At 38.1% G+C, this 24,407-nt stretch overlaps 1 protein-coding gene across 1 annotated transcript in view; it reads right to left on the minus strand.

The window, feature by feature from the left end:
- Nucleotides 1-13,544, minus strand: part of TRDN (triadin) — a 119,168-nt gene extending 105,624 nt beyond the window's left edge. The window contains exon 1 of the mRNA XM_023512740.1: nucleotides 13,201-13,544. Coding sequence (XP_023368508.1) covers nucleotides 13,201-13,222 — 22 coding nt within the window. The 5' untranslated portion in view covers nucleotides 13,223-13,544. The remainder of the gene's footprint in view (nucleotides 1-13,200) is intronic.
- Nucleotides 13,545-24,407: the final 10,863 nt, after the last annotated feature.

The following is a 24,407-nucleotide window of genomic DNA, read 5'->3' on the forward strand; positions in this document are numbered from 1 at the left end:
TAACAAAAATATTTCCAAGTGAAACTGGAAGATAGCTAAATTAAGAACTTCCCATAATTGAGTACGTTAATCCCATTTCTTTTGAAACTACCACTAGCATCCATGCTCAATTTTGTCTTAATCTCTCATTGTTAACTGGGGTACAGTCTCTTGTCCCTGTAGGAAAGTGTTCGGGAGTATTCCCAGAGTCCAGACTATGCTAAGAGGTGCTAGCTGATACCACTTATTCTGCAATCACAGGGGAAGAGCTTCACAACAAGTCCCCCCCCCCAAATGCCAATAGAGTGTGTCTTACCCAGCTTTGAACTACAGTCCAAGATTAAAATATTAGTAAAATAAAAAATTGTGTTAAATTAATTAGCTATCCACTTTCATAGTTTAGGGATAATGTGGAAAACTTAAATCTTTATTTTCTCCTCTAGGGACCTGCTCTTTGATTTAGAACCATCTGCAAATTTTAACTTAATTTTGACTCCTTTCTGTCAGTCCCTGATCAACGAAATCCCTCTATTCCCCCGCTTCTCAGATTTCCCTGATAGTCCCATCTCATAACAGTTGATTTGCTCATTTGTTTTACACTGATTCATTCTTTCATATGTACAAATGTTGCCTTAAATTTGAGGACAAGAAATCAAGGAATCTCTCTCTCTTTCTCAAACAGTAACTGGAAAAAACAAATACTGAAAATATATACATACATTTGTTAGCTGAGTATCATTGAGAGTGTCAGTAATTTTACTCCTCTCCATCCACAGATAAATTACAGTCACCTGAAGCAGATAAAATACTATGTTCCAAAATACCTGGGCATTGAGAGGCCATGTCGTTCAAAATGAGGATCCATGCTAAATGGTGGTTATAAGGAAGCATTCTACCCAGGACTTACAAGACACTTCAAATCCACAGGGACCTAGCAGAAACTGAGCAGTTAAACCTGGTCTACTTAATTCATGAGATAGCCAAACTTTTCTGGGACTGCTAAGACTATTCTTTCTAACATAACTCTCAGTCACTTTAAACAAAGTCTCTGGAGAGTTCTGCCAACTTATTGCTTTGATGTAGTAATATCTGCTACCTCAATACTTTCTAGTCACAACTCTGAGCCTTGGTCTATGGCACATGTCCCTTTACCCTTTTTTTGATAAAAGACTTTCTCCAGCTTCTTAAAAACCCTCTTTCCTTGCTACAGTGCCTAATGCAGTGCCTTTATAGGATGTCTTAAGACCACCGGCCTGAAACACTAGTTCTCATAATTGAAAGAACACTGGCAATAGAATTAGTTATTCTTTAACACTCACTTTCTCATTGTTAACCTGCAGGAAATTAGTTAGTGATTGCCTTTCTGTTGGTATCATTTCATCATTTCTTCATGAATTAGAAATGGGGTTCCCCACAGACAACATGGGGTGACGTTCAAATAGAGGGAGAACACTCGGACAAAATGATGGGGAACTAAGGATTATCATAAATGACTAGTTTAAAACAAATAAAAAACATGAAACATACAGCTTTTATAATATTAAAGTAATAGAGTAGCTGCCCCCAAAATAGAGTATTTCAACTAAGATTTTTACCTGATTTCTTAGCAAAGTACCTTTGTACCTTAGTCATCCTAGGGCTTTATCCCACAGTCTTCTAATTTCACTTACCTCTTATCTCTTTTCCTTTGATCAAATCTACTCTTGATCTCCTTACTCCTTGGCCAACCATTACACCTTCCCTACAATCTTATGTCCACTATAAATTACCAGTGCCAAGAAAAGGGTTTTTTTAATACTCATTATAAAATTATTTTCAGCAGGTTTCAGAGTGTTCTCATTATTTATAATATCTATAAACAATAACATGACATTGGTTAACTAAATTAAGCATCATCGCTCATAGAGGCAAACCTTGGAGATATTGCAGGTTTGGTTCCAGACTATTGAAATAAAGTGAATTTTGCAAAGAAACAAGTCACATAAATTCTTTGGTTTCCCAGTACATGCAAAACCTATATTTATATTATACTATAGTGTATGAATTGTCAAGAGCATTATGTCTAAAAAAGACAATGTATCCCTTAACTTAAAAAAAAAATACTTTATTGCTAAACAAAATGCTAACAATCCTTTGAGCTTTCGGTGAGTCCTAATCTTTTTGCTAGTGGAGGGTCATGGCTTTCTGATGATGGATACCCATTCTTCAGGGTGGTGGTTGTTGAAGGCTACAGTGGCTCTGGCAATTTCTTAGTGTAAGACAGCAATGAAGTTCATCACATCTCTGACCCTTCCTTTCATGAAAGATTTCTCTGTAGCCTGTGATGCTCTTTGATAGCATTTTACCCACAGGGAATGTATTTCAAGAGTCTAGTCAATCCTCTCAAACGCTGCCACTGCTTTACCAACTATTTACTGTTCTGTCAGGGATGTTCCACCTTTTTTCTGTTCTGCCACACATTGGAAGAATAGGAGTTGTCTTGGGCCACACGTTAAATATACAAATGCTAATAGAAAGTGGATTAGTAAGAAAAAAAAGGCCATGCATACTTTTTGTAATATGTGATACTGCAGAAAAGCAAAAAATGTCCTTATAAAATCAGCATGTGGCCCATAGGCCACAAGTTGGACGTCCTTGTTCTAAAACCTTTGTTGTCATCTCAACAATCTTCACAGCATCTTCACCAGAAGAAGATTCCATCTCAAGAAACCACTTTCTCTGCCCATCCATGAGAAGCAACTCCTCATCTGTTAAAGTTTTATCATGAGATTTCACCAATTCTTTTACACCTTTGGGCCCTACTGTTCATTCTAGATGTCTTGCTATTTCTACCGCATCTACAGTTCCTACCACTTCTCCCAAAGTCTTTAACTCCCTTCCCAAAGTCATCTGTGAGAAGTAGAATCAGTTCCCAAACTTCTGATATTTTGGCCTTCTCTTATGAAATAGAAATATTCCTGATGGCAACTAAATTGGTTTAAGTCCTTTCCAGAAAGTTATCAATTTACTTAACACATATCTATCAAAAGAATCGCTATCTATGGCACCTGCAGCCTTACAAAACGGAAATAGTAAGATGTGAAATTCAAAATTAGTCTTTGATCCATGAGCTGCAAACTGAACATTGTGGAAGCAGGCATGAAAACATTCATCCCCTTGTACATCTCCATCAGAGCTCCCAGATAAGCAGGAACTTTGTCAATGAGCAGTAGTACTTTGAAAGGAATCTTGTGTTTGTGTGTCTCCTCAATGGACTTAAAATATTCAGTAAACCACACTGTAAGCAGAAGTGCTGTCATCCAAGCTTTGTTGTGCGATAGATAGAGCACAGACAGAATAGACTTAGCATAATTTTTTTATATATTTTTTTATTAGATCATAATTGTGTACATTAATTCTATCATAGGATACAGTGTGTTGCTTCCATATACAGTTTGAAAAACTCTCATCCAACTGGCTAACATAGCCATCATGTCTTTCTCATAATTGTTAAGACATTTATATTCGACCCTTAGACAAATTCACATGTACCCTAATAGGATAAATCATAGGCGTGATCCCCACAATATCCTTCTTTTCACCCATCCTCCCTCCTCCCCTCCCCTCCCTCTCCCCTTTCTCCGTAGTCTTGGACTCCATTTAGATTATACCTTTCCTAAGATAGAGATATTTGCTGGTTATGCTTCTGACAAAGGTCTTATAACCAGAATCCACAGAGAACTCAAGCATAGTAGCAAGAAGAGAACAAGTGATCCCATCGCAGGGTGGGCAAGAGACTTAAAGAGAAACTTCTCTCAACAAGACAGACGCATGGCCTAAAGACATATGAAGAAATGCTCACCATCCTTAATCATCAGAGAAATGCAAATCAAAACCACTTTGAGATATCATCTAACACCAAGTAGACTTAGCATAATTCTTAAGGGTCCTGGGATTTTAGGAATGGAAAATGAGCACTGGCTTCCAATGTATGTTTCCAGCTGCATTAGCCCCTGACAGGATAGTCAGCCTGTCCTTTGAAGCTTTGACACCAGGCATTGCCTTCTCTCTAGCTGTGAAAGTCCTAGACACTATCTTCTTTCATTATCAGCCTGCTTCATCTACATTGAAACATGATTGTCTATCGTAGCCGCCTTCATCAATGATCTGGGCTAGCTCTTTCACGTAACTTGTTGCAGCTTTTGCATCAGGACTTGACAGTTCAGCTTGCACTGTGGCATCATGGAGACAGCAATTTTCCTCATGAACCAACCTCTCCTAGCTTCAGACTTCTTCTGTTGCTTCCTCAACTCTCTCGGCCTTCATAGAATTAATTGGAGTTTTAGAACCTTTCTCTTGATTGGGGTTTTGCTAAAGAGAATATTCAGAATGGTTTGAATTTCTATTCAGACCATGAAAACTTTTCTCTTTGCAGCAACAAGGCTGTTTCCCTTTCTTATTATCCATGAGTTCATTGGCTCTTTTAATGTTTTTCAAGAACTCTTCCTTTGCATTCACAACTTGGTTAACTGTTTTAGACATAGGCAACTCTTCCTTCCACTTGAACCCTTAGAGGCCATTGTAATGTTATTAATTGGCCAAATTGCAGTATTTCTTTGTGTCTAGGGGTAGGGAGACCCAAAGAGAGGGAGAGAGAGTAGGAAAGCTGGTTGGTGGAGCAGTCAAAACATACACAATATTTATCAATTAAGCTCACCATACTATATGGATATGACATGTGTTGCCCCAAAACAATTACAATAGTAACATCAAATATCACAGATCACTATGTCAGATATTAAAAATAAAAATTAGAAATACTGATAGAATTACCAAAATGTGACGCTGAGAAAAATGAGCACATACTGTTGGGAAAATGGCACTAATAGACTTCTCTAAATACAGGGTTGCAATAAACTTTCAATTTGTAAAAGTAGATAATAGCCGAGAAGCACAAAAAGCAATGTGAAAGCAAATGGGTCCTGTCTGCAACTCCAGATTAGAGACACATGTTTTGTGACTGAATCTGTCCAGTCTTCATTCTCATCATGATTCCTTGCTCTGTGCGGGTTGCTTTTCAGGCTACTATGTGGGAGACAAGGACCTTATATAATTGATCCCTGTAAGCCCATTGTTTGGCAGTCAGCCTGATACAAGACAAGTGCCAGGACGTACTGCTTTATAAATACACATGTAGGTTAAAAATTAAAAATCGAATTTTTTTTTTTTATATATTTCAGATGGAGGTACTTTGCCTTTTCTAAACATAATGCCTAATACTTCTACCGATTTAAATTCACAAGCTTGGCATTCTGCCATACTACAGCAACTTATAGACTTCCCAGCACACTGTGTCCCTTAGGCAATCACATGTAAGCTAAATAGGAATCACCATGGGCAAAAATAGCAGCTCCAGCACTGAATGCCAAAGAAGTGCCACTTTATATCTGCCATTTCTGTACAGGCATTATATCGAGTGTCTACCTCAAACAGAAAATTCTAATAATCACACATTGATTTTATTTTAAAAGGCACTGATCAATTTTCCAGGGAAACTTTGCTAAAAACGTATTTTGAAAGTCCATACAAAGGGAAACTGATCATCTTCCTTCCACAAGGTCATTGATGCCTTTGACGTTGCCAAAAGCAAGCTTGACATACTCAGAGTCTTTCTTTCTCTTTGTTTTTCCCAAACTCCTTAGTATTTTGTTCCTGGGAGGGCCAAGGGAGGGGAGAATGAAGCAGCCAATTAGCGGCACAGGTAAAAGCAGCTTGTCCTGGTGAGCTCCACCTTTATGCTGCCTGAGTAAAATCCACTTGCCCCTGCAAAGAGCAGGTGGCTCAATGTAAACTGGCTTTGTTCCCACAGGTTAAAAGATTGTATCTTTAATTTACTCAGGTGAAACCATGTGCCTCAGTCTCTGTCACAGACATCAAATTAGACAATATCTACACCATGTAATATTTAAAGAACATTGTACAGGAGATGGAGTTTGCAGCTCATTTACATACCAAAGGATCTCTCAAAATTGTAAATGCTGTGTGTATTTGACAGCTTGACTCCAGGCTTGGAGATGTGGAGATGTCTGATGTTTAGAGACTACAACGTACATAGAGCTACAGAGCAGAGCAGGACTTGATTCATTGCACATTTGCCAAGGATGCTCTTTTTAGCTCCCTTTGAAGATGAAAATTACCACCATTTTGGACCAGGAAGTTCATCTCTCTCTGCATAACCCTCACTGGGGGCACTACCTGTTTATGTGACACTCAAATAAGCACCTCCTGTTACAAACTATGCATGGAACTCGCACTATCTAGAGAAGGCGGGAATGGGGGCAGAGCAAAAACTTAACCTTGACAAATCTGCCTTGACTTAAATGGAACCTAATCCACACAAGCTTCAGATAATTGTGTGATGGTAATGCACAATTTTCAGATGAAGATTTTTCCCTATTCTGGTTTTTTAAAATGTGTTCCACTAGATAATATGCATTTTGTATATATTAAGCATGTTCCCACAGGGGCTTTTTTTTATTTGAAGGGAGAAAAGAAAGTAAAGAAAATATTAATGTTTTAATGCTAGCTTGAAGCTCCCAAGTAAGCATAACTATAAAACCAAAAGCTTAACTGGAAAGTCTGAACCGACCATGCGTTCTCTTCTCAAATTGATATATTCAACCCAAAGGTCAATGTAGATGATTTCAAAATTGCTTAGTTGCACCATTTTATGTTTCTCTCATATTAAATATTGTTAACTGATGAAAAATTAATGCAAACAGCATCGAAAGCTTTAAATCTCCAAGGATTCCTAAGCCTTTAGTATAATAGCTGAATAGCCTCAATTCATTTTTGCATTGTAAAAGTCGCATGATTTTTAAATTACAGTCACAATGAAAACCCAAAATAAATAGGAAAAATATAAGAAGCATTTAAACTGATAAACAGGACATTTGCCATGGGTTACTACATGCTTATAGGGGGAAAAAAAATTAGTCACTATTGTAAATAATAATGAAAGCTATAAGAAAAATCTTCTCACTGGATTCCAGGAAGGGCCAACACTACAAAGCGCTATGTTCTGTTCCCTTGTGCTGTAGATTTTGCCTTGTTGATTCTTTGCTCTATTAAAAAAACATAAACTTAATTTGCCAATTAGCATGATCTTGTAAAAAAACAGAAAAATTCCTCTGGACATATTATAATCAATTAATCAAGACTGACCCCTTCGTTAATGGCACTCCCCTCCACATAAAGGCTCATCCTCCCCAGACTCTGAGCGGTGAATCAGCAGAGCAGGTGCCTGAGTCCCCATTTCTGACTTCAGACTCCATGTACTTTCTGCTCTAGCACACTGCCTTTCCTTAGCTCTGCACTGCCTTCTCTCTCTGATTTTCATTGAGCTACACCCGACTGGTTTTCACAATCCGCCTTTCTTCTATTTTCCTAAAATCAACCTGAGCAGTAAAGAAGACTGAGAAGTTTTAGAGTCAGACTGAAGGTTTATGTGATACCTGTCTTTGAGAATTTCTGTGATATTCATGCAAAAGCTTGGTGTTTACTATCGTGGCAATAGATACAATGTTCTTGGCTATAGCTTTACAATCATTTTTTTCTTGTGTCATCTTGACTCTTAAGGATTTTTAATTTCCAGGTTTCCCATGATTCATATCATAAATTAACTATTTCTTATTAATGTCTAGATTAACTTCACTAATACTTTTGACGAATGCTGTAAAACTAACCTCCAGATCCCCACAGGACCTGGAAAAATGATTATTTCCTAGTCTGCTTTTACAAACTCAAAGCAAATTTCTAAACCCTTCTATTAATACAAGCACATTCAGTTTTCATGTCAATAACAATATACTGTTCAATTTAGATAGTAATTTGCACTCACAAATAAATTGGGTGACCGGTGGAGTTACTGACCCGTGTATCTATGAAAATTGAATGCTTATTAAAAGTTATTTACTTTACTAACAACATCAACTCTATTCTTTTTTTTTTATTAACTTTTTCTTATGGAGAAGCTTAAATATTCACAAAAGTAGACAGAACATTATAATGAAACCTCACGTACACGTCATCAGCCTCAACATAATCAACTCATAGCCAATCCTACCCCATCTACTCTACTCTGTATTATTTAGAAGCATATTTCAAACATTATATCACCTCATTCATAAATATTTGAGTTTTTATCTCTAAATAATGAGAAATTTTAAAACATAACCATAGTATAATCATTTAATAAAATTGTTTAACGTCCAGATCGTGTTAAATTTTCATTTCATCAGAATTTTATTAAGGTTGTTCAAATCATGACCCAATATTTCCATACTTTGTGATGAGTTGTCATATTAGTTTTTGTATTTCTTTTAATCTATTCCATAGGTTTTCTTGTTTCTAGTAACTTATTTGAAGAAACTGAGTCGCCCACACTGTAGAGCTTTCCATAGCCTGTCACATACTATGGTACAGCTTTAAGCATATTTCTCATTGCTCTATTTCTTTCTTTCTTCCTTTTTTCATAATATGGTCTATTGTATTTATTTTATTTTTATTTATTTATTTTTTGAGATAGTGTCTCAAGCTGTTGTCCTGAGTAGAGTGCTATGGTGTCATCATAGCTTACAGCAACCTCTAACTCTTGGGCTCAAGCAGTCCTCTTGCCTCACTTTCTGCATTTAGTAGAGACGTGGTCTCGCTCTTGCTCAGGCTGATGTCCAATTCCTAAGCTTATGCAGTCCACCTTCAACATAATCAACTCATAGCCAATCCTATCCCATCTACATGCCATCTACTAAAGATGGCCACCCATCTTGGCCTCCCAGAGTGGTAAGATTACAAGTGTAAGCCACCATTCCCAGCCTTCTGTTTCTTGAAAATTGAAAGTTGTGTTGTTTTCTTCCTTCCTTCCTTCCTTTCTTCCTTTTTTCCTTCCCTCCTTCCTTCCTTGTTTCCTTCCTTCCTTTTTTCTCTCTTTCTAGTCAGAACAGTCAGTTCTAGCTATCATTTTAATGATTGGTTGAGTTTTGTTTATATTTTGCCAACAGTTTTCCTTTTTTGTATCTTCCAGACTTTTATCCATGATTCACGAGCATTGCCCTTAAGCACTACATAATACAAAAACCCAATCTTCCCCTTAAATGATCCATGCATAAATCCTTTCATTTAACTGTTTGTCTCAACATCATGATCCTCCTCTTTCAAGTACACTGGCTTTTCAATCTCAATTTTTAAATTGTGTTCCTAGAACTGAACGCCATATTTTATCTGTATGTAGTCTAATGCTTTTCTTAATTAGGAGAATGGAGAATATAACCCAGAAGCGATTAGGGCTCGAACCTACTGCTACCTCCTCCTTTACCCCCCACGCCCATTCCACTTAGGCCAGAGTAGCTGCCCTTGGCTTGGGAGATAAGTAGGTTAGATCTCCTTTTAATTTCACCATCAGTTGCCAAGATGTGGAAATAACCTAAATGCTCATCAATTCAAGAATGTATTAACAAATTGTGGTACATGCACATCATGGAACACTATTCAGCCATAAAAAGGTGGTGATGTCACCTCTTTTGTAATATCCTAGAGTTGAAACACATTCTTCTTATAAAAGTATCACAAGAATGGAAAAGCAATTATCCAATGTATTCTATATTAATACTAAACCAATAGATGATCTGATACACTCCCACATAGGGGAAAAACTCATTTCAATTCAAGTTGGGGGAGGGGTAATGAGGGAGGAGAGGGTGCTCTCACTGAATGAGCATAGGCTGGGGGTATTTGGTACATTTTTTGTGTGTGGGACATAACCACAAGAGGGACTCTACCTAACAAAATCAAATTTTTTGGCCTGGTTGTTTGTACCCTCACATTAACCTGAAATAAATTTACTTTAAAAAAAAGTCTCCATTATCTTGTCAATAAATGTATAAAGAATTAACTGAATTTTGCCTCATTATCAAGATTATTTAAGAGATATTTGTGTATGGTGTAAATACTGTCAAATAACAAGCTGCAATTGGTTGTTGAAAATTTGTATGGTCCTCAGAAGAGGAAACAAATTTTGGCGCTTGCCTAGGATTAACTGAGTCCCTGGAAGGAAGGTAAAGAAATGTTGATAGCCCTAAATCTTGTACTGTTTGAATCTAATTCAGTCTGGGGTCAGCTCTAACCTACACAATGTAACATAGGCCTAGTGTGGGCCCCTCAAGAACCACTTACTTGATACAAAGCTAATTATCAGTCTCACACACAGCAAGAGGACATCCTCAACAAGACTCTGGTCAGAGCTGGATGTGTAGCCTGGCTATACCGTGCACAGCTCTGTGAATTCATGCAATTTCTTAACCCCATTAAACTCAGCTTCTTAGTCTATAAAAAGCAATAATAAGAGCATTTTTCTAATCTTTGTGGCCCTGAAGATTAAATGACCATCTAACAAGTTTAGTATGGTGGTTAACATCTGTGTCTTCCAAACAAACATGAGTTGTTATTGTTATCATCATTATACTTATCTTTATTAATTTATCATGCCAGAGTCAAGGAGACTGTTTCCCTGATTTCCTTTGGGGTTCAACTCTGTCCTATTTCTAGTTTAACTATTGTTCTCTCTTTGAAACTACGCTCTATATGAAGCACTATTTCTTTCATTGTATGGATAAAGTAATCCACCTTGGAACATGCAATGCAAATCTATGTAAAGAACTCAGTAGGGTTGGTAGGTAAACATGCACTATAGTTAACTAAGCATTGGAATAAGCCATAGGGGATGTGAATTGCATCCTCAGACCTAATTTTCAGTGACCATGAGAAAGTCATATATTTTGTATTAGCCTGGTCTTTTCTAAAAGTTGAGACGGGGTAGAAGACTAGAGCTTCGTAAAGTGCTGCTTTAGGGCTTAGTTTCTTAAGGGCTACAGACTGTTTGCTTTTTCTGTGACAAATGGATGGGAAATATAATGGGGGCAGACAGCACAAGGCTACTTGATACAATGCTTACATTTCATCAATTTTTCCAAGTTGGCTGCCAAAGAAATATAGCAGATGAAAGAAAAGACTTATGTAGGCGTAGGGAATAGCCTGTAATAAGGACCTGTATAAAAGTGCAGCTTTTTAAAAGATGGGAAGAAGGCTATTGTACCCAGGGCACTGAAAGTGAGAATTACAAAGGCAAATGAAAAGTGTGTAGTAAAGCACTGTGCAAAAGACTTTGGATAACCACAGAAAATAACTTAACTATGGTACTAAACCTTAAAAAATAAATTCATTTGAGTTGGCAGTCAAATTTTAATTTGAGAAATGTTATTAATAAATCATCCCACAAAAGGTCAAAAAGTACACAATTAATGTTCACATGACATAGGTCTTATGAACTGTAAAAACCAGGGAGTGGTAAATGACCATCATCCAGGAATTAGATGATATTTTTACCTTTTATATTTATTGCTAATTCAATTTAAAAGCAAAACAAAACACAAAACATCAAGTCTTTCAAGCTCCCTTTAAACCTCCAATCGAGAAACAGCAGAAACAGAAGTTCTAACTTAAAATCAAAACTTCTCCTAAAAAAGTTTTATGAATCAAGTGCAAAAGTCTATAGAGTATAATCTATAGATTAGCAAAGGCTGGTTTGGCCAACTGACCTCTTGAATCAGCTGCCAGTCGGTGCCCTGAACAGAGGCAGAGAAACATAATCATAGGTATCTTAATAACTTGTGCAAAGCTAAGCAAGAGGTTTTTATAGACAGCTCTCTTTAAGACAAAGCAAAGGCTACATGACGGAGAATAGATAAGGAATAGGAAAAAGAATGCTATTTATATTTAGTTAGCAAATTCTGAACTAAAATTGGTAAAGAATAAACTTCATATCTTCTTACAGAAAAGAAAAAATACAAACTAGATTTAACGGAGCTCATTTCAAATCTTGGCAATGCTGTGGGCTTGAGCAAGCCACAGAGCAGTTTACTTATAGTTTCTTTTTCTTTGAAATAAAAATAATAATACCTACTACCCTGCATTCCATAAGGTTTAATTAAGTAAACACATATAATATTCTGAACAAACCCCCTAATACAGAGACATCTCTCAGTAATTGTTGTTACTAATTTGGGGTGCCACTCTAAATTTCTCATTGGAAGGTACCAGTAGAATAATTCTTACAAATATTGAATGCAAATATCCACCAGAAATTGCTGTGTGTTCATACTAATTTTTACCCCAAAAGACAAAAACCACATATACTATTTTTCAGTTGTCTGATTCAAAACCAACCAGTATAGCATTTAACTTTGAAACTGTCAAGAGCACCACCTGTCTGGTTTTCTTGCAGCTGTCAGAAGCAAATTTTAGATCCACCTCCCAAATTTTTACCCTAAGTAAAATCAGATTGTGTCTGTATTCAAAATGGCTTAGTTTGAAAGGATTCCCTTATTGCAAGAAATGTATGTACGTATGTGTGTTCATAAAACTTGCTACCATGGTCAAATAATAAAAAATTACATCTTTTAATTAAAACATGTAATTTTCAGTAAAAGCATTAACAGAAAGTATTTATTAACATAAGGACAGACACCAACATTTAAAGGGCAAAAAAGAATGAGTTTATGACAAGAATCAGAGTTCTAACACTTAATTTCCTTATTTTTAAAATCGTATTGATCTACAATGAATTTGTGGCATTCAAAACTTTATCTCTGAGTATCTATCAATAACAAAATAAATATCTATTTTGTTGGAGCACTTAAACCTTAAATTGTATGTAAGCCTTAAATGTGTGTGTTTATATAGTTTAGTGGGAAAAGAAAAACAAATTTCATAACTTCATTTTAACATACAATAAAGCAAAAAGGCTCAAAATTATTATTCTAAGTATTAAATGTCATGTTTTAAGTTTATCACAGTTTCCACCCTTGCAAGCCTTGTAAATTTTGCTAGATAAGATATCAGCCAGCATGTTACATGACCATGCTATTTATAGAGGTGCGGGTGACAACAATTAAATTATGGTGCCTTTGGTATCGCAGAATTTCCACATGCAAAATTTCAGAGAAATCTCTTCTTACTCCCCCAACATACAGATCTGGCAGCCTCTCAGCTCCCAAACCCATATGCAGTCATTGAACAAGGCAATTACCTCAAGGCAACATTTTTCATGGACACTTTGCCAGTTCAATGTGGCTGTCAATTTATGCATTTTTTTCTTTATTTGATACTATTGGAAAACAGTAGCAATACCTTCAGCAGTGATCTCAGTCATGGTGGCCGTAGCAAGTAAAAGTCAGGTGAAAATTTCTCTGTCAAGAAGCACTTTGCAGAACGCTTTCGGAATTGGAGAACTCTGGTCGGGGTTCGATGTTTAAACGTGAGGGCTCCTCGTTTTGCTGGCTGTTTCTCGGCTGCTTCTTTGTTGTCCTGTTGAACTTTGCCTCTTCTCTGCAGAGTTCTCCCCCTGGAAACAACCTAAGCCCTTTCCAAGCAGCACTTGTGGCTGAGCTAGAAGTATTAGCTTCAGACAAAAATAGCCTCATCACCCTGGGACTCTTCAGCACTTTTTTTTTTTTTTTTTTGGCAATCTAGAGGAACACACACACACACACACAGATCTTCCAGCCCCAAAAAGAGATTGGGGGGGGAGGGATAAGTCAGAACAACAAGACAATAACAACAACAAAACCCCAAAGCCAAAGGAACTAAAAAGTACTGTCTAAGCCCCCGCAGTAAGATAATTACAGATCTTGGGGTCTATGTCAGAAAACATGAAATAAAGAGTTGAAGGTAATCTTATCTGTGACAGCTCAGTTTTATTCTTAGTGCTCTTACAGCTCAGAACATTCCTCTTTCCCTTATTTGGTTTGGGGAGGGTCCTGTAATGTCTACCAGAGGCAGAGGGGAGGATAGTCTCAAGTAATTTCTCCAAGTTAATTCCCTATTGGTGGAAATCCATTTAGCAGTGCAGTTATTTATAAAGGGCAGCACTTAAAATCTCAACGGTTAAATCCTGAAGCCTCCTTCTAGTGTTGTTGTAGGAGGCTAAGCTTTTCTAAACACTGACCAATAAAAATTCTACAATTTGAAATTATAGAATGACATTGAGAACACATGAATTACTATCTATTTCCTGTTTAATAGCCTCTGAAGATAACATATCTGAGTTTATCTAGGCAAAGAAAGGGAAAGTGACATAAAGTTCAGAAATCTACAGCTTACAATTTAGTAAAAGAGTTCAACTTTTCAAACTTTTTTTTCTCTTCCTCAACTTAAAAAAAAAAAAAAAAAAGATTATGGCAGCAGCTAACAATTAGCCAAATTGGCTGATTAGCATTTCACCTTCCTACTCCTAGACAGGTGCTAATGAGCAGAGAAATATTCAGTAGTTGGAAAGGGAAGGAGAATCAAAGGGCATTGATAATCATAAACTCTAGCCAATCCGAGAATAATCAAGGGGTGCCTACACCTTTATGATACTCTCACAGTCAACCTAATAAATGTTTGTACTTTGATATTTTAGCTTTAACTTGCTGCCTTTGGTTGTCAGACCTCTTGAATGTGTATAGTACTTCACAGATCACAAACCCAAACCACGTCTGTTATTTTAAATTTGGGGGCTTGGAAGAGTAGGGCAAAGGTTACGTATTTCCAAAGCTGGTGACATCATCCATGGCATTGGTTCTGCCTTTATCTGCTGTCCCCATTGCTGCCACTACAGAAAGTGCTCATGCACCAGCCAAATAAATAAATTAGTAAGTAATGTTAATTTACAAAGAGATAATTCCAGATAATATTCACAGTTTTATGCAAGGTCCTATATATCTAGGATTGAGTAAGAGCCTTTGGCTTGAAGTCTGAAACCTTTCCCAAGCTCTGAGGCCTTGTTGCAGATACTATTATTTGCAGGTGTCCAGGACTATTACATATTAGGTCCATCAGTGGAATTGAAAAATGCAAAATCCTCATAGCAGCCTTCTGGAGAACTAATCAAGCAGATTTACCCTAAGAACAGAACTCTCCTCTTTTTGGCCCCAAAACGTCACCATTCAATTTTGTCCTGGTGCTTCTAATTCCAAGAAAGTAACAATTCACATCTCTATTCATCAGTTACTTCCACAATCTTTCACAGTAGTCAACTGAAGAAACAATATCTTGTGTAACTCATTAAAAATTTTCATGGGTCAGGGCCTAAATAAAATTAGCTAACATAGGAAAAACTCAATTTCAAACCTTGACTCAATAAAAAGTTAAAATGAGACAATAAAGCAAGAATATTAACTTCCTAGTGATTGATATTACCCTTAAGTTCCCACTCACTAATTTTATGTTAACTAGGAGGAAAAAGAAGAGGAAAAAAAATGTTCTAGCCAATAAATATGTTTTAAAGATAATAAGTATTTTAATCCTATCTGTAAGATGAGCCAAAGAATCTTATTAGACATTGAAAGATTAGTATATTCCTCATTTTGAAGAGTCATTAGAACTCTTTCAATTTCTTTGAAACTCAATTCATGAGATATATCGTTGAGTTGCAAATGGAATCTATGAAGCTCTTCAAAACCAAATAACCGAAATCTTACAATTGTGTATACCCCATTTTTCAGGAAGTTCAAAGAATAGGACATTACAAGCGATGTATTTATCCATCTTAATTTTTACAAGGTATTTGTTTCAAAGCTGTAGGTGGTGACGCACACCTGTAGCCCCAGCTGTTTGGGAGGCTAAGATGAGACGATCACTTGAGCTCAGTAATTCAAGCCCACCCTAGGCAATAGAGTGAGACCCTGTCTTAAAAATCAATTTTAAAACTAAAACTTTTTAAAAAATGTATTCATTTAAAAAAATTATCAGTGCATTGTGTTCTCCAAATATAACCCAAAGTGGTAGTTCTCTCTTCTCAGTAATAGCTTCAATATACTCTGACATTTTCCATTTCTGCCCATCAGCACGGGTAGAATTATCATGGTTTTGCATAAAGAGGCATTTATGAAATCAGGACAGTAGTAGCTGACAAGTCTATATAAGTAAATGATAAGCTGCAAGCATGTGTTTTCCTATTAAATGTTGCATTTAGGCCAAGCTGTGTCTCCAATCTAATTATCCTGATCATTACCCTGGTAGTTCCCACCAGGTGTGCTAAATACTCAAATTAGAAGAGAAAAAATTCTCCCTTGGAACAATCTTTTTAACCTGTATGCTCTGTCTGCTATAAACTAATAATCGGTTAGACCCGCAGTTCTCAACCTGTGGGTTGTGACCCACAGAAACTGTATTAAAGGGCCGGGACATTAGAAAGGTTGAGAACCACATAGTTAGACACATTTTATACTAATATTATTCATATTATACTGTGAACAAGATGATTCCATATACATTGAGTTTCAAAATATTAAAAACATTCAAGAGGCAACCAGACGATATTTGTTGATTTTTGCTTCCCACCAAGAAACTACAAAAAATAAATAACTATTTCAAGACCATACTGCATTATCTCTGTCACTGCTAATTTGTTTGTTCTATGGAGTATAAGAAGCGATATTATTGGGAGTAATACCTGTTTACCACCAGTCACCTATTTTCTCGAGGACTGTAGATATTTCAAAGAAAGTGAAATTTTAGGGTTATCCCTAAAGGTATTCTTTTTTTTCTAATTTACAGACATAAATGGTTTAATTTACTAAAATAACCTACACCTGAATTGGTGGTAAATGGAAATAATGTAAATGAAAAAACTTTGTACAATGTAGTACATTTAAACCAAGTGCAAGAAATTCATGGCATGTACAATTGGGATGGAAAGTGCTCTTTGCTAGGATCTTAAAATAATAATGGACATAATTTCTAAGGAAACCTGTTTGGGGGTTCACTTTAATCGGCAGCAAAATAAATAACCAACCAGAATAATTTGAACAAAGGAGTGGGGAACAGAGTGTTGTAATGTGAGAAATCTTTGTAATTAAGAGCAAACAAAATGTAATCTACTGTTTCAGTGCTTCTGTTGAAGAAGATTACTAAATAATACAAAAGAGGTTTACTTTTAGCTTTGTAAGGAAAGACAAACTGGCAAACACAGCTTAGATATGGAAAGAATGACCAATGGCTTTTAAAATCTTAGATGGAAGAATTATGGAAGAAACTGGAACTGTAGAGGGGAATGTGGGGCCCTTCGATTGTACTTGTTCTCATTTGACCTTGACATCCCATCACGTGACTTAGAAATTCCTCTGAAGCTTACACTTGATAAACTTAATCTTCAGAATCACAAGAAAAGCCTCAGTTGAGCTATTAGTTTATTAATCTTACTTCATCTCAGCACTGATGTTCGCTTTAAATTGTTTTGTGTTCTGTCTGTGTCATAGAAAATTTCACTCTGTCCTCATTACTTTCTCTAAATGGCCTACACTCATTTCTTGCAGCAAAGTTGAAAGTCATTCCATAGGTCTGGCTTACCATCTGATTATTTAGAAACCGTGTAATCCAGATCGTTTCAAATGACAGAAGGCATTCCAGGGCAATTAAAAGCTTTCCTCTCTTCAACTCTGACTCATGAATAGCTGAGTCTCTAGTATCAGGCTTCTCTCCTCACACACGTTTGACATTGTCAAACATTCTCTTAGAAATTTGCCTCTGTCAATCCAGTCTTCTCTTAACAAAGGCAACGGCTGTGGTTGCCCCTTCCTTCTTGGAGATTTCATTCTCTGAAGAGTTGGCATCTGTCCACTACCACTGTTCTCTTTAAGAGGATCTGCAATATTCTGTAGGAGTTGGCCCCTGTTGAGTCCATAATTCAAATTACTGCTTTGTGGTCTGCAGTTGATCACATATGACCTCCAGTTCAATTTTTCATTTCCTATTCAGAAGGAATTTATGATTCATGCTTTTTGTGTTTTCTAATAAAATAATAAACACCTTTCTTATAAAAAATATCTGCAAACCAAGTCTTAGATATAACTGCTTTTTCTTCTTAAATACGGTAAATGGATATATATTTTTTTCTTTTTTGATGGTGAAAAATTGGACTTTTAATATCTAAAATCAGAAACAAGCTAAAGATGTCTGATTTCATCAGTTTTATTCAACCTGTTATGGGAGATGTTTTCAGAAAAATCAGGCAAGAAAATGAAATAAAAGCATTACAGACTTAAAAGTACACGTATAAACACAGTCCCCCAGAAAAATATGTAAAATCACAAATACATTGTCACTATACATATGGATAGGCAAACCCTGATACAGACACATAAACTCGAAGATTTATTTCTTAAAGGCCCAGAGACGTTAACAGATACTTCCAGAGACACACCAACCCAGGCCTTCTACACCCTTCTCTAAGTTTCTGTACTTCCTTACAAATAACTATGATACACATACTTTTGCTTATTTTCTTTCTTCTTGGCTTTTATTAGAGTTTCAGGTTGCTTCAGACAGGGATAGCCTTGTTCACAACACCATACTAATCAGAGAACCTGTTACACAGAGGAGAATACTACTTACTGAGCACCAGGATTCACACACACACACAGAGACACACAGACACACACACAGTGTTCTCTCTAACCTCATCAGAGCCCAATATCTTCAAATAGTGAATTGTTGTCACCTTCCTCCTATGTGGCACAAGGGCTGCTTCCTAGCTCCCAAACCTTGCTCAAAAGGGGACCCTTCAGCCTATCCTAATGGGGAAACAATTTCACACTACCTGACCACAGAGTCCAAAACTTGCCTTCCTACAAAAGCACAAAACGAGGGTCCACAAATGCAAAAGTAAGGGGCTAAAATGGTTTAACTAGTAATGTTCCAGCCTCTGAAAATTTTATAAATGCTTCTGGAAACATATCCTTTGTGCCTGGCTCCTCTGTCAGTGTGCCTTTCCATGGAGCACTCAGTGAGGGCAGCAGAGGTGTGTATGTCCTGGCTCAGCTGCCATGGCACCCAGTAAATGGATATTTCTATTCGCTAATTTTGAAAAAGAATCCATAATGTTATCTTATTTTTTGCATTTTGATGTTTCACAGTATCAACAATGCAATCTATTGCACCTGGTTTATCATTACCAAATACCAGTTAGAGTCACCAACTTTGTGACTGACTTCTCAACAAGAAAACAACTTCTATTTATTAATCCCATTGCTCAATAACTATGTATATCAACTCTGCTCTGAGCACCAGGCTAGGATCTAGTGGTACAAAGATGAACAAGACAAGGATTTTTTTCTTCAAGAAACATATAGTCTTGCAATAGAGTTAAACATTACAATGCAGTGTGATAAGTTCCAGAGTAAACACTATGCATCTGGGTGGCCAAAAAAGGAGTTTTAACAGAAATTTAAGAGAAAGGAAACACTTGAGCTGTACTTAACACTATAAGAATTTATTTACATAAATGGTTGATTGAGGACATAATTTCCAAGTAAAGAAAATAACTCAGGAAAAATAATAGAGGTCTAGGTATCATGAACTTTAAATCGTAAGATTTGGTCACAAGCATAAAAAAGTACCAAAAAAGAAACAAGAGAACAAAAAAAAAAAAAAAAAGGAACAGACACTAAAGTGTTCTGTAAGTCATACTAAAGCACTTAGACTCAGCCCTGACTTAGGATGACACCGAATGTTTTTACTTACTGTTTGTTTTTCCTGCTATGGAGGGCAGTGGCCTCATCATAGTTTACTGCAGCCTTGAACTCCTAGACTCCAGAGATCCTCCTACCTCTGCCTCCCAAAGTGCTGGGATTGCAGGCGTGAGTCACTGCTCCTAGCTGGAAATGTGTTTAAACAAGAAAACGAAATGATCAAATTTATCTTTTTGAAAGGTCAGATCCAGCAACTAAGTGGTCATTACAGTTTTTTTAAGGCAATTCCAGGGGAGCCTTAAAAATAGAAGCCAGATTACAGAATTCATGGCAAAGGAGAGGTCGTGTGCATGTAAAATGGAGAGCAAATCTAAAAGAAACTTTAGGGAAGCCTTTTTCTCCCCCTTTTTTTCTTAGATTAATAAAAGGGTACAAATGATTAGGTCACATTGTTTGCATTTGTTAGGGAAGTCTAAGTTGACCCCTTCACCCCGGAGGTGTATCAGACATCCCGACATCCTGCTGGTTGGTCAGGGCACACTAAGCCCCGGGCCTCCTCCTCCACCCTCCAACTTGAACACAGTTGTGTTTTTCTCTCATGTGATGGGGAGCCTTGCTGATATTTGTTTCATATTAGTATTGAGTACACTGGACACTTGCCTTTCTGTCACAACCCATCTGGCTCTTGTGGCCCTGGTCCCGGTTAGCGCAGGAAGGAACCAGGCGAGAGGTAGATTAGAAGCACAAGCTTGTGGAAGGTGGGCTAGCCCTTACTTTCCGGGTAGCCCTGAGCAACCTCCGCACCAGCCTTTTATTGAAAGGGAATGATACAGGTGAGGGGAGTAATTAACAATGACTACAGGCTGAGGGCACGGGCTCCTCCCACAAGGAGCTCCTGTGGAGGAAGGGCCCAAGGTCCACACCTCAGCTGCAGATCATCTTGCTCGGATGTTGGCCTCTCCTACATTTTCCCCCCCCTCTAGTGTATTGAAGACATTTCTGAAGAGGCAAGGGAGAAGGTCTGTTGTTGGTTGTTTCTGCCATCTCGCTGAGGAGATTCCTGTTGAGTAAAAGAAACAAAAGGGCACATAAGCATAACAAAAATACACCATTGGAGCTAATTCGGACATAAAAGAAACTCATATTAGTCAAACTAGGCATAGGGGAAAACTTGTCCCCTATGTGCTAATCACCACTCAATATGTGCTATGGACTGGCCCATAGGGCTCATGACGCTTCCATGGGAAGTATTAAGCATCACCCAAAGCTTAGGTAGAGAAAGGGCTGCAAACTCAGACCCTTTCCAAAAAGTAGTATAACTTTAAGAAAGACCAGGTGCCCAATGAAATAGAAATGAACCCAACAAGTGAAATTCTCTTACCTTGCCAATACCAGAGTAACCTTTACCTGTTGTTCAAGGTCTGCGTTGTCCTAATTGTCCAAGGTTTAGACGATGCCTCCTAAGCTTGCCTGGGGCTTAATATACAGCCCAAAATAATGAAATCCTATATCAATCCTCCTACTCTGCATAGAAGCTCCTGCTGCCTCTTTAGGGAAAAGGGGCGCTGACCGCTCGCTCTTAACTGCTTCCTGCTGGGGCTGGGCGGTGACATGGGAGAGGCAGCTGGAGTTCCCGCAGAGGAGATTGATCCAGGATTTCTCCACTATGAAATCGCCTAAGCTAAGGTCCTGTAGAAGAAAGGTTAGTGAAAACAAACTTGTTTAAGGTGCTGGTAAAGTTTCCTGCTCGTGTCGAGGCTTAATCCAGCGGGCTGGTAGCCACTGCTTTTCTTGATGTTCTGTAATAATATGGGCAAAGCCTCGACCCCAATGCAGCACGTAACCTGGCTTCCACTCTGTCATATCAGGTTTTTTATAAAAGGTAGGTTGTTGTACTCGAGAGGATGGTGGATGAATGAGAGATGTCCAATGGCGTTCTGCAGCTGTCTTTTCATCATTGCTGAGATTGAGAAAATTAAGAGTGAAAAGAGCTTTAGTGAGCAGAAACCTAGGACTAGTATGTAAGGGGAGGAAATGAACTGACCCTTTCCTTTTAAAGCGGTAGCCAGTAAATTAGCCTTATAGGATTCCGTTCCTATGTCAGCACATGCCCGTATATGCTCCTCTAAGGGAGCGTTTTGTGCTCTCAAAGGTCACAGGGCCTTTTGACACTCCAAGTTGGAATTTTCAAACGCTAAAGTTTAGAAAAGCATGTCTCTCAGCTCCGGCTGGGCAACAGCCTTATCGACTGCAGTTTTTACTCAGGCTAGAAAGTCAGTATAAGGTTCATTTCCCGACTGCATTATTTTAATGAAAGCTTTAGAGACATCTCTAGAAGCCTGAACCTTGTCCCAGGCCCTAAGACAACACAGTCTTGTCTGGACTACGGCTAGGTCATTGTATTGAAGCTGATTGGGAATCCCCAGCCACTGCCCAGACCCAGTGAGCTGTTCCTATGTTATTGGGATGCCTCTCTGTTGGTTTTGGTGACTCATTAGGTCAGCCTCCTCCTTCCACCAGGTTTTAAACTGTAAATACTGTCCAGATTCAAGAACAGTTCTGGCTATCATGTCCCAGTCATAGGGAATGAGCCGCTGTTCCTGTGCAAGCGCCTGTAACAGACCTCTGGAAAATGGGGACTGCATACCATACTGTGCTATGGCCTGTTTCAAATCTTTCAGAATTGAAAAGGTGATCATATGGTGGTCAAAATGCTGGCCCCCTTGAGGGTGTTGCAGATCAGGAGGAATATCAGTGACCGTAACCGGAAAAAGCCCCAAAGTGTTTTCCCACTCAAAGTCACCAGTTTATGCCCTTCTAATACAAACTGCATAACAGAAGTTACAGGTGGTTCGTTTATATAGGGAGGTGCTGAGAGCAAAACGGGGTGCTCTGAGTTAGCATTTCTGACAGTGAGACTAGTTATCTGATCTCCCAAGTGTTTAATTTGTTCAGCCACAGTGGTCATAGAGGTGATTACTTGCTCATGCATATCATATGCTCTCGCTTCCCAATTTTTCTTAGGTCCAGTTTCCCACTGAACCTCACTATCCTCGCTTTCAGATAATGATTGAACATCACTTTCTTCCTCAGTTTCTACTTCCCACGACTTCCCAAACAGAAAGTTACTCATGTCTTTGCTTAGTTTATCAGACACTTTACTTATTCTGAGCACGGTTTCTTAATTTCTAAATTGGCCAAAGGTCCCACTTTCCCTGAGCGGCGTTTCCCTTTGGACTTCCTTCCACTGTCTACCAAAGGCCTCACCTACATCCGGGTGTTGTCTCCTTTGGTCTGCGTCCCTGGTGGCCTGTTGTGTCCTGCTATATCCTGCCGACTATGCCAAAATGTCACGACCCGTAGGGCTCCTGTGGCCCTGGTCTCAGCTAGTGCAGGAAGGAACCAGGCAAGAGGCGGATTAGAAGTACAAGCTTGTGGAAGGCGGGCTAGCCCTTACTTTCTGGGTAGCCCTGAGCAACCTCCGCACCAGCCTTTTATTGAGCCAGAACAACACAGGTGAGGGGAGAAATTAACAATGACTATGTGCTGAGGGCACGGGCTCCTCCCACAAGGAACTCCTGTGGAGGAATGGCCCGAGGTCCACACCTTAGGTGCAGATCATCTTGCTCAAATGTTGGCATCTCCTACACCTTTCTATTCTTGTGGTACTTTACACAGGAGGATGTTCTCCAACTCCATCCAGGTTGATGCAAAAGATGTAGTCTCCATCTTTCTTTATGGCTGAATAGTATTCCATGGTATACACATACACAGTTTATTCAGTCACTGGTGAGTTGACAGACACTTGGATTGTTTGGTGATTGTGAATGCAGTTGCAGTAAACATTCTAGTGCAAATATCCTTGTGGTAAAATGAGTTTTTTCCTCTGAGTAGGTACCTAGTAATGGGACTGTGCAGTCAAATAGAAGGTTTACTTTTAGCTCTTTGAGTATTCTCCATACTTCTTTCCAAAGAAGCTATAAAGTGTTCCCTTCTCTCCACACCTACACCAACATCTGCAATACTTGGTGATGTGGGCTGTTCTCACTGGGGTTAGGTGCTATCTCAGGATGGCTTTGATTTGCATTTCTCTGATGATTCGGGATGCTGAGCATTTTTTCATATGTTTGTTGGCCATTTATCTGTCTTCTTGGGAGAAGGTTCTATTCATGTCTCTTGTCCAATGAAAACATTTTTGAAAAGCAGAGGAGTAAGCTGGATTAAGAATTAAAAATTAGGGTACATTTTTAAAAATCAGAGTCTTAATCATGGTTATTCATTAAGATAAGGACTATTGAAATGAGCAAGGAGAGAATTATGGGTAGAATAAAGAAAAGATAAGAAATAGAGAGCTTGAAGCAGATGAAAGGGCAAAATTAGAGCTCATACGGTTGGAGAATACTTTTACAGAGAAATAGAATTGTTAGTAAAATTAAAATAAGAGAAGTAAAGTTGTACATGAATGAGGATGATTCTTTAGTTGTGAAAGGGAAAATTAAAGGAATTCATGACTGATGGCATTATTTTCTCTATGTCCCAATGTCACCTGCTGAGAAACAATGAATCAGAGCAAAAGGACATCTTGAAGAAAGTTCTAAGAGTTCTCAGGGTTTCCACAAGCTGTGGAGGTAATGCAGGCGGCTTCTTCCTAAGGACTGTTGAGTGCTAGTGAGAGACCCACTGACCTTAGAGACAATGAGTTTATAGGAGGAAACACAGACTTAATTTGGCTAAGAAAAGAGGCAAACAAAAAAGACCTCCTAATATACCTCTCAAACAAAATGAAAACATTTCTCTGTCATGTTGACAATCTAGGGAGATATTGGCTCGGCGCCTGTGGCTCAAGCGGCTAAGGCGCCAGCCACATACACCTAAGGTGGCGGG

This window comes from Otolemur garnettii, unplaced genomic scaffold (genome assembly GCF_000181295.1).
Source record: "Otolemur garnettii isolate 467f Iridium unplaced genomic scaffold, OtoGar3 scaffold00002, whole genome shotgun sequence".
Lineage (NCBI taxonomy): Eukaryota > Metazoa > Chordata > Mammalia > Primates > Galagidae > Otolemur > Otolemur garnettii.